We start from the raw sequence: 15,696 nt of genomic DNA on the forward strand, positions 1-15,696 counted from the left end.
TTGCAATATGTATAAGCTTCATTAACACCAATATAAATATGTGTGAGCTATCAGTAAACTTTGAGATTTGCTGTTCACGCATATTGTGTGCTGCAATTCTTCCGCCGTTCACGACAACTGCATATGGAAACTAACTATAGCCACCTCTTGGGAGGAAGCTATTTTCTTAAAGTCAGGATATGAAGCACGTTTGCACAAGTGGGCATGTCATTCTGCTTGGTATGTGTTGTGATCCTGGATAACTGGAAAATCTGAATTACTGGGACGTGAAACCTCACACCTGCATACTTGAGGGTCTGCCTATTGCTTTGAGAAATATGGGGAAATGTTTGAATGTGGGGAGCACTGTGGATTAATAATTCTGTTCTTAAGCCTATTTTTCCCTTCTCCAGATAGATATAGAAATGTTCAACTCGGGTTTTGTGCACCCTTCATAATAGAAACATTTATAAGGCATGGTGGAGAATGTGTTTTGTGTAAATTAGTGAACATGTTGCTCATATACCAAGATTCAGCATTAAACAAATCTAATATTTGCATTCTGCAGATGCAGTACCCCTCTTCTTGAGACTACTTCATTCACCACACCAGAATGTTTGTGAGCAAGCTGTCTGGGCTCTCGGAAATATTATAGGTAACTTGTTGTTTTGATGATTTGAATTCAGGGAACGTTTCATTTTAGAACTTGACTTTTTGAACACTGGCATTATCATAAGAGACTATGTTTCCTCTGAATTCTGTGTCTTGATGCAATTTTTTTGAAAGTATATAATATGGCCAGAATTACATATGTACCTCCTGTTTTTTTTTCTAAATAATAGTATCACTTACTATGCAAAATATAACAGGATAAATTTTGTGTTTCCTAAAATATACATACATAACTTTACGTATGTATATTTAATTAATTAAATATGACCTTTTAGTAGTAGATTATTGGTGAGGCAACATAGAATTTCAGTATCCCAACATGTCATTGCATACATTTCAAGATTCTCCATTTTTAATGTAATTTCTTTTGCAACAATTTTCATTTCTGTAGGTGATGGTCCTCAGTGTAGAGATTATGTCATATCACTGGGAGTTGTCAAACCTCTTCTGTCCTTCATCAATCCCTCCATTCCCATCACCTTCCTTCGGAACGTCACATGGGTCATTGTAAATCTCTGCAGGAATAAGGACCCCCCACCGCCTATGGAGACAGTTCAGGAGGTAAATAAAGAATTATGAGACAGATAATGTTTTATACTCTGGGCTGCAGGCCAAATGTTTTACATTGTCATACTATGAATTTTTGCATGTTTTTTGTCACTGCACATGTGTTGTGCCACTATCATATGTTAGATGAAATAATTTGACTAATTTACTTGCTACAGCTGTAATAAAGCTATTTGTAACATCTGAAAGGGAGTAAGACTAAAGTGATGAGCTATACAACAAAAAAATTAACATACTAGAAAGTATTAAAATAGTCAGCATTACATGTTTTCACTAAAAATAAAAAGGCCACAATGTGATTCTGTACATAGAAGAATTCAGATGTAATTATTTTCAGCAAGAGGAAGCGTAAGTAAACAGTGACATGTAGTACGGTTTGTGTTTCAACTCAGTGTGCACATGCAGCCAATGCCAAGTCCCAGCCTGAGCAGAAATCCTGAAAATCCTCTTAAACTGGTGAACAGAGCAAATGCTTGGTTCATAATGTTGGCACAGTTAGTAAAATTGAGCTATTTGACTAGAACTGTAATTGTAAGTGAAGTTCTTGATTTTAAGATAAATTCAAAAGTGTGAAGTACGTTACTATTAACAGCTAAACTTTAATGACATTTTAAAAATGAAGCAGAGAAACAAGAAAACTTTTGCACGTAATGCTTTACTAACTAAAGCACTCTGTTCAAAGCAGTTTTATCACAGCCCAGTTTTATATTTTCTTCATTTGTGATTATAAAAAATTAAACTTTAATCCAAGAGGTTTATATATTGATATTTGGCTAATAATTTTTGTGTGTGATAATTAAACTTTTAAAATATCAGCAGGGTATCTTATCTCTGTTATTTGCTTGTTTTCCCTCAAAATACAGTCTACATTCTGTGTCTGGAATCTAGTACTGTCTCATATTTTCAGAAATTTGAAATACAGATATTCAGATATTTGAAATACAGAGAGATAATACAGATATTTTTATACATACTTTGAGGGAATGACCAGCTGCTGGAAAGTATGTGATTACAATATATTAAAGCAGACTCAAACTAAGCTTTGTGATTGTAATACTTGGATTCATAATTTTACCACCAATTTTGTTCTACTGTAATGACTGATAAACTTCTTTTCAGATTTTGCCAGCATTGTGTGTTCTCATTTACCATACAGATATAAACGTAAGTAATTTCTAAAGTTTTAGATATTTAGATTCTTTGCTTTCTCTAGAAAGATAATGCTGCAGGATTTTGTTAAAGTAGTAAACTTGTGTTTGTATGTTAATTTATGTATCATTAAATCATAAATGCATAATTAAATATGAAGACTAATGTGATTGTAGCCATTCAGAGCATGAAAAAAAGTGCAAATACCATTTCTGAAATACCTTTTGTAGAAGATGGCATTTTTTATCCTGTACAATTGAAATAGCTTTAAAAATCCTATCTTTAATTGAGCACTAGAAAATTAAAATGTCAGCTTTACCATCAGCTGCACTTTAATTCTGCCCCAGGTTATAATTTTGCCTAGATGATATGTAATATGTGTAAAAAAATTAGATGTAATTCTGTGTATCAGTCCAGTAAAATATTGTGATCATAAGGGTAAACCTGACTTCTGTACTTGTTGGGTGCCTGACTTTGCAACGTTTAATTAAGGAAATCACGTATTAAAATATATTTAAACAAACAGCAATAAACTATTGTTTTGTGGCACCTTTGACAACCTTCATGTTTTTAATACTAAACCTTCAGTACTTCTCACATTCCTGAATCGTGAGTTTGCCTGTGTTTTTCCAAGTAATGTCCTAGGGAGTGGATTTATCTCATGAAGCCTTATATATTGGGACTTCAGAACAAACATCTGTGTAACTGACAGATGTTGAGCTGTTTTTCTCCTCCTTCTATCAGGATTTTGTAATCCCTGTAGTGATCTTTTAGTTTAGGGAAGAAGGAATTGAACCCTTGTGTTGGGTTTGGGGATAAAATAAAGCATGAGATCAGTGGAACTGTCGTTTGTTAGTTCAACACTGTAGTAGCAGTGTTTCTGCTGCTTTTTTAATGGTGAAGTGGGCTTGCCTCCACAAAATATTTGTACAGTTTAAGCTGGGATTTTGCCAGGGTTTTCCCAGTGTAATGTGAGTGGGAGACAGCGCATGGTGACTTTTCAATGAGTAATTTGGACAAATCTGAACAGAATTCATTGCAAAACCGAATACGCTTCTAACCTGTAGGCTCTTTTTTTTCTGCCAAATTTTAAAGCTTTGTGCAAGCAATGATTGTATGAGAGCTTATTGATGTAGGTATGAGACTGTGATGCCAGGTTTTGACTGATCTCAATTAGGGTGTCCGTCATTTTGATCCTGAGAGTCAGGTGCTAGTTTGGAGGTACCAGTCTGGTCCCAGCCTCTCCGTACTGGAGCAGCAAACCTATCTTTGGAGATGAGTCAGTGATGCAGGTAGGTCAGCCCACAGTCCTGTGAGTGCTTCTGGCGGCTGCTGCTCTCGTCACCAGCAGGGCTGTGGGGCAGCAAACTGGTGAGGCACCATCTCTCACTGCTTCTGCTGCCAGAGTGGCTCCACTGCAGCACAGGAGGTGAGGGCAGCAGCAGGCTGTGGCAGGAAAGCCTTTGGGCTGTGCTGGCTGGCATCCGGAGCTGGGTGGCTGCAGCTGGGTCAGGATTGTGAAGTCCTTCCTGTGCTCTAGTACTGCAGTATTCAGCTGTTCTCATAGCTGGAAATTGTAAATGGCTATCTGTTTTAAAAGTAGGCTAGATCTAGCTACCTCAACAGATTATGTCCTTAGTAGGATCCAGATTTCTTTTCCTGCAGTTCTAACATCATCTCTATGTGATGTGATATCCCTCTCTGCTCGCATTATTTCTGCTTCAGGTACTACCTTTCAGTGACTAACTTTTGTACCTGTCTGTTTTTGAGGGCTTCTAATCATCCTTATCAAATCATCAGTGACTTTTTTTCTTTTAAGATTCTCAGATGGCCCTGCATGATAGGCATTTCTCTGTGGGTTTTGCTTTGCTTGAACACTTCAACAGTTGCCACATTACAATAGTTGCCAGTCCTTTAGTTGGTATGAGAACTACTTTCCTTTGCTGCTTTGTATTCTTAATATGAAGGCAGGAAAAGGCATGCATCCAGACTTGTTTGCAGTTTCACTTCAGAACTGCACTATGGATCAGAAATGCTAAGATGTCCAATGGATTAGAGACTTAAGGGAATTTATGTATTCTGTAATCATAAGATAGCACAGCTGACAAATTACAGCTATGCTAAGGAAGCTGTATTGGTATTTTCTTCAGAAAGTTACTAGCACAACTACTTACCTGAGCTGGTTGTCTTATCTTGGAAATGCAAATCAAGCCCAACAGTTTACCTTTGTGAGATGATGTATGCTGTCACTTTATGCACCAAAATGTGGACATACAGAAATTACTCTGATGGAACAAATGGCCCTGGTTTTCATAGTTGTACATAATAATCTAACATATTACTGATTAGGTCTTATCACAATCATGTTTAAGTTTTTCCTATAACTAAATTGCATGTTTTCCCCTCTCCACCCCAGACAGTAGAATGTTGTTCACTAAATTAAGGCTTCGTTATACAGATTTTTTCTGTTCAATGTGTAAACCCTATTCTCTCCAATTTGTAGATTCTTGTGGACACCGTTTGGGCTTTGTCCTACTTAACAGATGGTGGAAATGAACAGATACAAATGGTGATTGATTCGGGAGTTGTACCTTTTCTAGTTCCCCTTCTGAGTCATCAGGAGGTTAAAGTTCAAGTAAGTCTGATTCAGTTGTGTTTGAATAGTCCTTTGTATGCTGTTTGCTAAAAATAATGTGCCTTACAGTATTTATTAGTGGAGTTAGTGAGACGAACATTTATAGCTACATTTTGCATAGGTAAAATGAACAAAAAATATTACCTACACTGGGGAAAAAAATGTTAAAAAGAAATAAAACTCAAGCAAAATAGTACTAACCCAGTTTTAAGTAGTGACAGGTTAAACATTAACTTCTGTTATGTGATTACCAGGGGTGCCTTCCTTTTGTAGTCCTAAAATATTTAATGACAATAGATTTTATGTTTTCCAGAATTCAAGTAATATGCACTTTTTCTGGTGCTGCATATATGGTTGTGCATGTTCTATCTGAATAGTTCATGGAAATCAGTATTTTGGAACTTTTAGAGTATGGAAATATTTGTGAATGCTGAGTCCTTTTAGTAAAGTATATTTGTAATTAGCTGTGAAAGGTTAACTGAGCTTACTTGATTAATTTTAAAGACAATGTGAAACTAAAAGCTAGTTAATGTGTACTGGGTTTTTTATGACCCATCTGCTGTAATACAGAGATCTTCTATATATCTGTGCATTTGACACATTTGTTTAGTTTGTACTTTGGATGAGATTTGGCTGTCTTAAAATTTGTCAGACTAGTTCACTTGATGGAAGAAGTCTCTCCAGTATTCTGTCACTTGTAAAGCATTTACTGACCAATACATAAAGATGTAAAGTCAATTTCTGAAATCACCTGAGACTCAATAAGTAGTTGTGAGGTTTTGAATGCCATAGTGGGGAGCTGAATGGAGCAGTGAGCAACCTCAGCAGCCATAGAGCCTAGAAGCTGTTGTTGGAATTGTAGCACAGATCAGGTACATGATGACTAATCTTCTAAGGTTTTAATATTCTTTTAATTTCTAATGTTTGCACTTTTTGAGTTGAGCTGCAGTGTATTTATTTTGTAATGTACTGTGTCTTTTGATGAATCAGTATCCATTTTTCTGATGTAGCTCAGAGGATGAAGTGCTAAATTGTATTTTGCAAAGTGTTGTTATAAAGAGATATCTTAAAATGCTCTTTGTTATAGCGTAAGTAACAGCAATGTCTTTAACATGCAATTTTTTTTCCTTCCCACTTTGGATATTCAGACAGCAGCACTGAGAGCAGTAGGCAACATAGTAACTGGTACTGATGAGCAGACACAAGTTGTTCTCAATTGTGATGTTTTGTCTTATTTCCCACATCTCCTGACGCATCCAAAAGAGAAGATAAACAAGGTATGATTTGTTTCTTCCTAACTTAGTATTTTTTTTAAGACATAAAACAGTAGCCTGTGGAATATTACAGAAGAATTTCCTACAGCTGTTATTTCCGGAATGTGAGCAATTTTGTATAAAGATGCAGCCTTAGAGGCTGGTGCTTTATTAGGACTGAAACCAAGCAGCCATAGTGAGTATCCATGCATTGGTGTTGATGCCTCGTGCTTTCTGGGAGGACTGAAGGGTTTTGCTTTGGAGTGGGATACTTTTTCTTTTCATTTGCAAAGTGAATAACTGGCTAACTTCAGTTACAGTTTGTCATAATTTTAGTTGAGTCCAGTGAGTTGCACAAGACCAATGCAGTTTTCCCACTTCACCTTTTCATAGTGAAGTTGGTTCACTTGTTCATCTTCATCTTCAAGGAAGGAGGGTGTATCACTGTTCTTCCCTGAAAATTGTCTGCATTTCATCTCCTTCCTTTTGGCAGAAATAACTTCACTGCTGCAAGGCTGAGATGGAATAGGGAGAGTTTGATCAAAGTGATCAGTGCCTCCTTTTCCAGAGCTGTATTTCGTCTTATTTGGGGTTTTTTAGTCATTGTGCTATCTTCCATTGCAGAGATGGTCTGGTTGAGCAGAAGGCTTTTTTGTTTCGATTATGTAATTCCCCCATATAGTGTATCATTGAGGAAAAATCTATTTGTGAGGAATCTCTGTTTCTTCAGGCCCTGTCAGCTGTGAAGATCTCTGAAGAAGTTATCTTTGACAGTCAAACTGATGTGATTTATTTTTGCCTTACCTCTTAACTTTCACAAAAGAGTGATGAAGAGCTCTTTTGAAGGCCAGGGAATTATTTTTGTACAAAAAAAAAAAAAGTCCAGAAATGCTTTCAGTTTTGTTTCAAGTCTATATTGTGAGAGGCAAATAGAAATAAAATACACGTCCCTAAAAAAGTGGAAACCCATGGGTTTTTTTCCTGCAGTGCTTCATAATTGCCTTCTTGCCACATCTTTTACTCAAGATTGGAGCCTTTTTAAGATGTTCTGGATTGTCATGACAAGTATCCCCCTTTGTAACTGGGAATTTATAACTGCCATCAGATAGGTGGTAGCCATGTGGATGAACCTCCTGAAGGAGTAACTGCTGAGCAAAGTCACAGGACAGTGTCATGTGTGATACTTGAACGGGATTTGTGGACACCACTTCATGTTACATGAAGAAAATGGGAGGTGGAGTCTTCCTTTTATCATAGCAGAAAGGTACTACTGAGCTGTCAGTAGCAGGATTACAGGGCAAGTCCTTTTTTTTATGATGCTTTACCAGTTTTCCTGTTTTCCTCATAAAACTGATTGAAAGTTTAAAGCCTGTCTGTGAGTCCAGCAGTGCAAAGTGGATATAAGGCACACATTTCCGGATGTATGGAGACACTTCTTGTGTGAGAGAGAATCTGGCCCTGTGAATCAATCATATTAATTTTACATTGATTCCTTTTATCTTTGACAGTACAATAAAAGTTTGTGTGCTAGAAGCACTACTGAGGAGGAGGAGGCCTGTTTAGTGATTGCTCATTGTATGATTTTAGGTTTTGAGGTGGTCAGGTTTGGTTAAGTTCTTTTTTTCATCTGCTGACTAGTTTTTAAAAGTGTTCTACTTTTTTGCTTTATCCCGTTGTAGGAAGCAGTTTGGTTCCTTTCCAATATCACAGCAGGAAACCAGCAACAAGTTCAGGCTGTAATAGATGCTGGACTAATCCCCATGATCATACACCAGCTGGCTAAGGTCAGTCAAGCTATCAGCTATGCAAGTTGTCATCGTCTTTTTATAAATCTGACATGAGGAGTTTGTGATTTTTAATAAGTTTGACAGATGTTTCCATGCTGATTTTAATGAGCTATTAATTTTATTTTTCAGGGGGACTTCGGGACACAAAAGGAAGCTGCTTGGGCAATTAGCAATTTGACAATAAGTGGGAGAAAAGATCAGGTATGTGTAGCAGGATTTCAAGCTGTCACTAAAATGTTGCATATGCAGCCATTTATGTAAGAAGCACAATGCTGAAATTTTTGTTGTTGTTGTTGTTTGTTTTTAATTATTTAGGTTGAATACCTTGTACAACAAAATGTAATCCCACCATTCTGCAATCTACTCTCAGTAAAGGATTCTCAAGTGGTGCAGGTGGTGCTGGATGGCCTGAAAAACATCCTGATAATGGCTGGTGATGAGGCTAGCACAATAGCTGAAATTATAGAAGAGTGTGGAGGTAAGAGCTTACTAGGCTTTTAAAAAATTTAATTGGCTGGATGTTATTCTGTCCTCCCCTTGCTGATGTTTACTGTAGTGTTATTTAACATAGGCTATTTGAGTAAACAAGGGAGACTTTTTAATGAGAGACATTACCTTTTTTTTTCTCTTTATTTCAGTTTGGAGATGGCTGTGTAGAGGCAATTGTTGAAGGAGCTTTCTGTAGCATAGGTTTTTTAGGTTTCAATGAGAATTATAATTCTTTTCATTTCATAATTGCACATACTTTGTCCTGTGGTAAAACACACAATTCTTGCTCCAGTTCATTGCCCTGGAAGCAATTTTAGGATCATAATTTCATTACAGAGCAAAGCAGGATGAGAAGTATTTTCAATATCACAATCCAAGTTGTAATGTATGCTAATTAGTGTACTATAATAAAGAGATACTGAAGAACGTAATGTACTGGAAGCTTTTCCCTTGTGTTATTCCATATCCAGTTTGAAAATGGGAGTAGTCTTTTAGCTGCTTTGTCACCTTGCTGTTTTAAACTTACAGCCAACACACAAACGTAGCCACTTCTTTTTGGGGATACATAGAAGCCACAGCAACTAACCCAAAAGTTATGTAGTAGACAGAAGTTTTAAAAACTAAAGAGTTTTATCTAAATAAAGAGAAGACTCCATTATCCATTGCTTATAAAATGGAATATTCCCTGGCATATAAAGTTCACAAACTACTTCTCTATCCTCTTAGATACAAAGATAGCTGCTGTGTAGATCGTATTTTCAAACTGAGCTATATCTTTTCTAGTGTGTTTCAGTAGTAATGTTTAATTATTTTTCTTATTTTTCTAAAGTAGTCAGTAACTGGTTTAATCTTGCAAAACTCTTCTCCATTTTCTTTTATTCAGGATTAGAGAAAATTGAAGCCTTGCAACAGCATGAGAATGAAGACATTTATAAACTAGCATTTGAAATTATAGATCAATATTTCTCTGGTGATGATGTAAGTATGCTAAAGATGGAAAAGTATATGTATTGTGCTCTTAGCTCAGTAAGTACATTGTCACTGTTCCTCAGCTCCAGTGGTCATGAACATACGTTATCTCCCAAGTCATTTTTCCTGGTCCTTGCTCAGTAGTTTCCCTCAATTTAAAGTCTTTGAAGAGTTTCTCAATACCAGGACTTTCCTTCAGCAAAATCTAGAGGACTACTCTAGTTTTGCCTAACAAATTGATCAATGCTCACGTAGTTTTGTCAGGTTGACGTGTAATTACTTGTGATTGGAATCTAAACAGTTCTCTGGCTCTCCTTTTTATTTTCTCTCCTTTTTTATTTTCTCCTACATCAGTCTTTGAAAGGGGCAGCAGATCCTTACTTTCAGAAAAATGTTTGTATTTCAACTGTATTTGCTCAGTCTGGATTCTGCAGTGAAAAGAGTCATCAAAACTATTAACACTTTCTGCAGCTGTTTGATCTAGTATTTTGTGGCACCTAGGATAGGTGTTTTGACCCTCTGGTTCTAGATACTCCTGCTACTGGCTGCTTATGAATTCCTGAGGAGCACTTCAACATGCAGTTCAAAGACGAATTACCTTTTCTAGGCTTTGCAGGGTGTCTGTAGTTCTACAGCCTAGTAGAACTATGTTTTCAGTACTTCTCTTACATAGAGCTGGCATTTAGAGAGTTCAAACTTCAGGAGTCAATAATTTTCAATTCATGGGCCCATTATATGATTGGGAAGTTAGTCACCAGAGGTTAAGATTTGTGAGAAGTTCCCTATGCTTGTAGTGATTCTGTGAGTAGTGTCCTAGAGTCTCCGCAGAAACTCTAAAACTTCTGTGTCTAACTGAAAAGCGCAGTCTGGGTGATGTGGGTGGAAAATATCTCTGTTGAGGTTAGTACTCCCTTTTGTGCATTTACTTTTTACATTAATACAATTTAATCTATGCCTGATGGGCTGAATATGCCTGCTTTACTCAAGAGCAGGACTTTCCTTCAGATTATTATGTTGTTACTATGTTTTCTGGAGCTTCTGACACTCAGATGTAGGAATTCCATAATTGCTCCAGGGAGACGAGAGATTGGTTATGGTAGCCTGATTGGCAGTGTTATGATGGACTGTCCAGGAGTGATCTTGCTTTCTATCACTTCAGGAGCTTCTGTATTCTCATGAGACGTTGCTGGCTCCTTGATGTCCCTTCATTGCTAATCCCATCTGTTCCTTTGCTGAGCCCTGTAAAGTGCACAGCCTGTACTGTAGGACCAGCACTAGCAGCTTCCTGACTTCAGTTTTGTGTGTTAAAGGCAGGTGAGCTTAGGTGGGGTTACTTTGTAGTATCCCTGCAGAAGGCAGAAGTGCTAATTTATCAAGACAAAAATGTTTTGTGAAACGTTCTGAAACCAGACTCAGTCTTCATGTGGGCATGACGTGCAGATTGTTGTGGTCACAAAAGGTCTCAATCTCTTCCCCCTGCTTTAAACAGTGTCACCCAAAGTCAAGAGAAAGATTTTAGATGAGTCAGTTCTGATGTGTGCACTACTGCAAGGCCAGGTCTCAGATAGCTCTTCAGACCCCTGCATGCAAGGGCTCTTTCCCGCTTCAGAATGACACATGATCTCAAATGAGGCTCAGAGAGCAGTGCAGCTGGTGATTTGCAGGAGGATGGGTAGGGTTTGAAGTTGTGCATTTTGTTGCTACTGACCATGTTATTTGCTATTCCTTGAGGCTGTAAATACCAAATTCTAACAGCTCAGAGGAAGCTGGGTGAAGTTGGCTGCTGATGCCTTTCACTCTGTATCAATAGAGCAATGAAGTACTGTTGATGTAAAACCAACTTCAGATTTTGTGCTTATGAGACTGCTCTGAAATGAGTTCGAAATCCTTCAAATTCTGATAGGAGATACTAAGTCTATTAAGCTTTATATAAGTATTTCTATCAGCTGCTGATAAAAATATATTTTCATGTTGAAAGAAAATGGGAGAAAATACAAAACTAATTTTGGAATCCACAACTAGTGATTAGCCAACTCCAGAAGTACTAAAAATTGGCACTGAAAATTAAACTGCATAGCTAAAATAGCAACTGCTTTGACCAAACAGCAGCACTGACCCTAAATTACCATAAAAATTTTCTGTTTCCCTAATGGTATTAGAACAGAGTTGATGTGTTGTTCTTTTTAAACATATTTGGAGAATTTAATTGGAAAAACAGATCTAATTTTACTGCGATAATACTTTAAAAAAAAAGAAAACATGAATGTTTGTGAATTTCTTCTCTGTGTACCCAGTGATGCAGGAAATCAGCCTCTCATGTGTTTCTGCTGTTGTGTTTTGTAGATTGATGAAGACCCCAGTCTCATTCCTGAAGCCACTCAAGGAGGTACTTACAACTTCGACCCAACGGCCAACCTTCAAACAAAAGAATTTAATTTTTAAGTTCAGAAAAAGTGCAGCTTCTGTTGTCCCACACCAGTACGAAGCACCACCAGATGGCTACCAAGTGAAGAAACAAAAGGCTCCAAGACACACATGCCTCTTCGTTTTGATGCTTCTAAAGCAAGCCATGTATTGGTCACTTTGCAGTTGCCAAACATCACTATCACATGGACTGTAAATGCATATGCATGATCTCTTAAACTATTTCAGAATTCTTTTTAACAGTCCCAACTACCTTTTTTTGCCTTTTTCCTGGTGCCACATGCTGACAACCGCAATCTGCAGTTTTGTTAAGAATATTCCATAGTGGTGGCACATTGGCTTTCCACGGAAAAGTAGCTTCTTTGGAAAATGGTGCGCTGTGGATCAAGACACTTTGGTATGATGCATACATTTTGGAAGACTTTACAGGGGCCCAATTTGCTCTGAGCCTCCATCATCGTCCTCCACAAACATATTTTCATAAACTTTATGTGGAAGAATAGATTCAAAAATGCAAGCCAAATGAATTTCATTGGTGAAACTGAAATAAAAGTAACTTATAGAAACACAACACTTGGCAATTGATTAAACACTTAAGTTTAAAAGAAACAAAAAAAACTACTTCAGCTATCAGTAATTGATGTGTGTTCATTAACTGCCTCAGAAACCAGGGTTGGAGAATGAACTGTAGATTTGGACTGGTAAAGCTTTTGCCATTATACCTAATTTTTGAGAACAGCGAGCCCTATTTGACCACTCACTTCAGCCTGTGTGTTCCTGCTGTTTTGAAGTAATCAAATGCTGTGCATGGTATTTTACCTGAGCTACAACCTGTTATGGACTTGAACTTCTGTTTAAGCTGAAAGCAAGAGTCCCAGACTGTAGAAAAAAAATTCTGTCCAAAAATGTATTAGTTAAAAAGAATCTTGCTTTCAACTTTCAGTAGTCAATATCTTCTGTTTGAAATTGATAATTGGATATGGTTGATTTATATTGGGTTTAAACTGTGGAGCTTTCATGTTTACTGTAATTTAGTCTTAAACTATTTTTTACTTAGTAACCAGTGCTTATGATGATGTGGTTGGCAACAAACCAGCAACTACTTAGAAGCGTCATAAAAGCTTCATTCTTGGAGTATTGGAAGAATAATTCACAAGTTAGTCTCAAATCTTATTCATGTGATTAAAAACATACAAACTGGTTGATGTGTGAGGCTGTATTGAAGCTGCCGTTACTCAGCGTAAACCTGATGTGCAGCGCACATTAAATAACTTTCTATAGGGTATGTGAAGTCATTGCTTTTGGAAAATCGCCTGACCCAGTCACTCTCAAAGGGATTTTGGTATTGCTGGGGCAAAGATCGGTAATTTTGAAATTCTGTAAGCTATCACACAAACTGGTTTTGTTGCTGTTGTTTACTGGGTGTAATTTCCCAATGCATTGATGTGAAGGGATAGAAAAATCTAAACTAATTTAGTTATTGGATGTGGGTTGTATTTACTGTGATGAAGATAAGGACAGATGCCATCAGAGCTTTGTGGATCAGCTGTTTTTCCACTGATGAACAACACATAGCAGGTGTGCATTCATTAAATATATATCTGCCAAGGTGGAGCCACTTTAAAGAGTGAGTTGTCTTGTATCTCAGCTGGATACAAGCGTATGTTTAAACTGCAAGATTTTTACTTGCTAGATAATCTGTTTTAATATAGTGGTTTGGCCTCTGATTATTTATAGGTTTTATAAATTTTAGAATCAATTTCTCTTTAAGGTGGCTCAGATTTTTCAACTCTTGTGCACATAAAATTGAGTTGAAGTTCATTGTGCCTTTTTTCTTTTCCCAGAAGTTGAGTTGAAGCTTCATATGGTAACTGCATCCTATTCACACACTATAGTCTAAAATCTTGAAACTGTGTGGTGTTCGCTAAAAAACTAAACAATAAAAAGTCAAAGTTAGGTAAGGTCACAAAGTTTTTGTGAAATTAGAGTTCCAGCAGATGTTATTGTGAACAAATATTTCCCCCTTCTAATTCAGTCTAGTCTCCAGTACGCCATATAGACTGATGCATACCTGGTTCAGCCTACGCTCACTGTTGTTCTAGAGATGACATGCAAATTGATGATGAAACAACAGTTTCCCTCTCCTGTCAAGATTCGACCCTTTTCTTGCACTCAATGCATTACAATAAAAGTGAACATCGGAGAACTGGGTAAGGCAGGTGAAAGCGCTTGCTCAGTTCTTTCTGCTGTGACCTTATCAGCTTTTGATTGGGATTGCACCATTTCATAGTTAATAAAGGAAACAAAGTATATTGCTGCACTTTTACGTTTTCAGAACAGTGTTTAAAATTGCATTGTTTTTATTATTTTTTTAAACTATCAGTTAAAATAGACTAAAACGTTCTTTCAAAGAGGCATCTAAATGTGTTCCTAATTTTGTATATGGGCTTAGGTTTTGTAACCAATAAAAAGCTGCTATCAAATACTATAAAACATTCAAGAACTTATTTTGAAGGTTATGGAACTGCTTAGTCTTCATGGATTGACTTAGGGGTTTTTGTCTTTGACTAGATATTAGTTAGCAGAACTCCGCATCAAAGTTTGAAGTATGTTACAAGTATGAATAAAGCAAGCTAATGCAGTCATCTCTGAAACTTTGGATAAGGAGTTTTATACTTTGTATGGAGATGTTTCCCAGGTGTGTACAGGGGGCTCTGGTAAGTGGGCTGCAACTGTTCCATGTAATTATTGAAATAGTGACTTCAGTTCAAGGGCTTGAAGGAGGACCAAGAACGTCAAGGAACTTCCACAATTGTCTTCTACCTCCAGAACCATCCTTTCAAGGCTCCTGGTCCAAGGCTGATTGCTGATTCAGCATTAATTTAAGCTCAGGATGCTGCACAAGGGGAGCCCAGCTCCTGCCCGGTGTGAGTTGGGAGGGAGTGTGCACCAAAACTGGCCTTGGGCCCGACAGCCTTTCATGGCCAGTATCCCTCCCCCTGGCCCAAGTGACCCCATTGGGCTGCTGCTTGGGAACAGCTTGGAAGGGTCAGAGACTTGCACTGTCCAGCAGCCTCCTAACTGCTTTAATTACAGGACAGCACCAGTGGAAGGGGAGACTGCTTGAAAGGTGCCTGGGACTGCAGCAGTGGCTTTGCCATCCTTTCTGTGTCAGTTGGCTGAGCCACCTGGAGAAGCCCCTGTCTCCATGGGTGGGAGATGGAGAAGAGCTTCCAGTGCTGTATTTAAGTCTTTACAAATGTTTGTCCATGGGGATATAAAGGAAAAAGATTTCATAAGAACCTAACTCCCGTTTCCAAAAGCTGTTTAATCCCTTTGGTTCCTTCTGCTTTCAGGTGACAAACTGACCTGTGTTGGGTTTTTGCAACCTGATAATCATCCTCTAGATCCTACCTGGAGGACTTGAAAGACACTACACTGGAATAAATAATGCATTATTTTAAGACATGTCTTGTTTAGAAAGAGTAAAATGCAGATGATCTTAATGTTCCCCATACTTGTAAAAATACAGACACTTCCATATTGTTTGCTTGATCTGCTAAACAGAGAAATGAGTAAGAAGAGCCACTAACAGGTAGATATTTCATTGATTTTTTTAATCTCAGCTGAGGCCTACTTTGTTATTCTGCTCTTCTCTAATGCCCTCTAGATTCTGAATGTCATTCAAACTAGTCCTTTCCACCAAATGCAGTGTGTTGTGTTCCTTCTATTTTGTTGCATAAAATGTATTCCTTTTTGTGGCATAATTACA

At 37.5% G+C, this 15,696-nt stretch overlaps 1 protein-coding gene across 2 annotated transcripts in view; it reads left to right on the top strand.

Moving 5' to 3' along the window:
* KPNA3 (karyopherin subunit alpha 3) overlaps positions 1–14,431 on the top strand; it is a 48,228-nt gene extending 33,797 nt beyond the window's left edge. For both annotated transcript variants that reach the window (XM_071448316.1, XM_071448315.1), the window contains 10 exons: positions 548–634; positions 1,043–1,212; positions 2,338–2,382; positions 4,871–5,002; positions 6,151–6,279; positions 7,935–8,039; positions 8,172–8,243; positions 8,358–8,520; positions 9,415–9,509; positions 11,844–14,431. In XM_071448316.1, coding sequence (XP_071304417.1) covers positions 548–634; positions 1,043–1,212; positions 2,338–2,382; positions 4,871–5,002; positions 6,151–6,279; positions 7,935–8,039; positions 8,172–8,243; positions 8,358–8,520; positions 9,415–9,509; positions 11,844–11,942 — 1,097 coding nt within the window. In that variant the 3' untranslated portion in view covers positions 11,943–14,431. The remainder of the gene's footprint in view (positions 1–547; positions 635–1,042; positions 1,213–2,337; positions 2,383–4,870; positions 5,003–6,150; positions 6,280–7,934; positions 8,040–8,171; positions 8,244–8,357; positions 8,521–9,414; positions 9,510–11,843) is intronic.
* The last annotated feature ends 1,265 nt before the right edge of the window (positions 14,432–15,696 follow it).

This window comes from Agelaius tricolor, unplaced genomic scaffold (assembly GCF_023055355.1).
Source record: "Agelaius tricolor isolate 1412-34295 unplaced genomic scaffold, bAgeTri1.0.p SCAF_26, whole genome shotgun sequence".
NCBI classification, from domain to species: Eukaryota; Metazoa; Chordata; class Aves; order Passeriformes; family Icteridae; genus Agelaius; species Agelaius tricolor.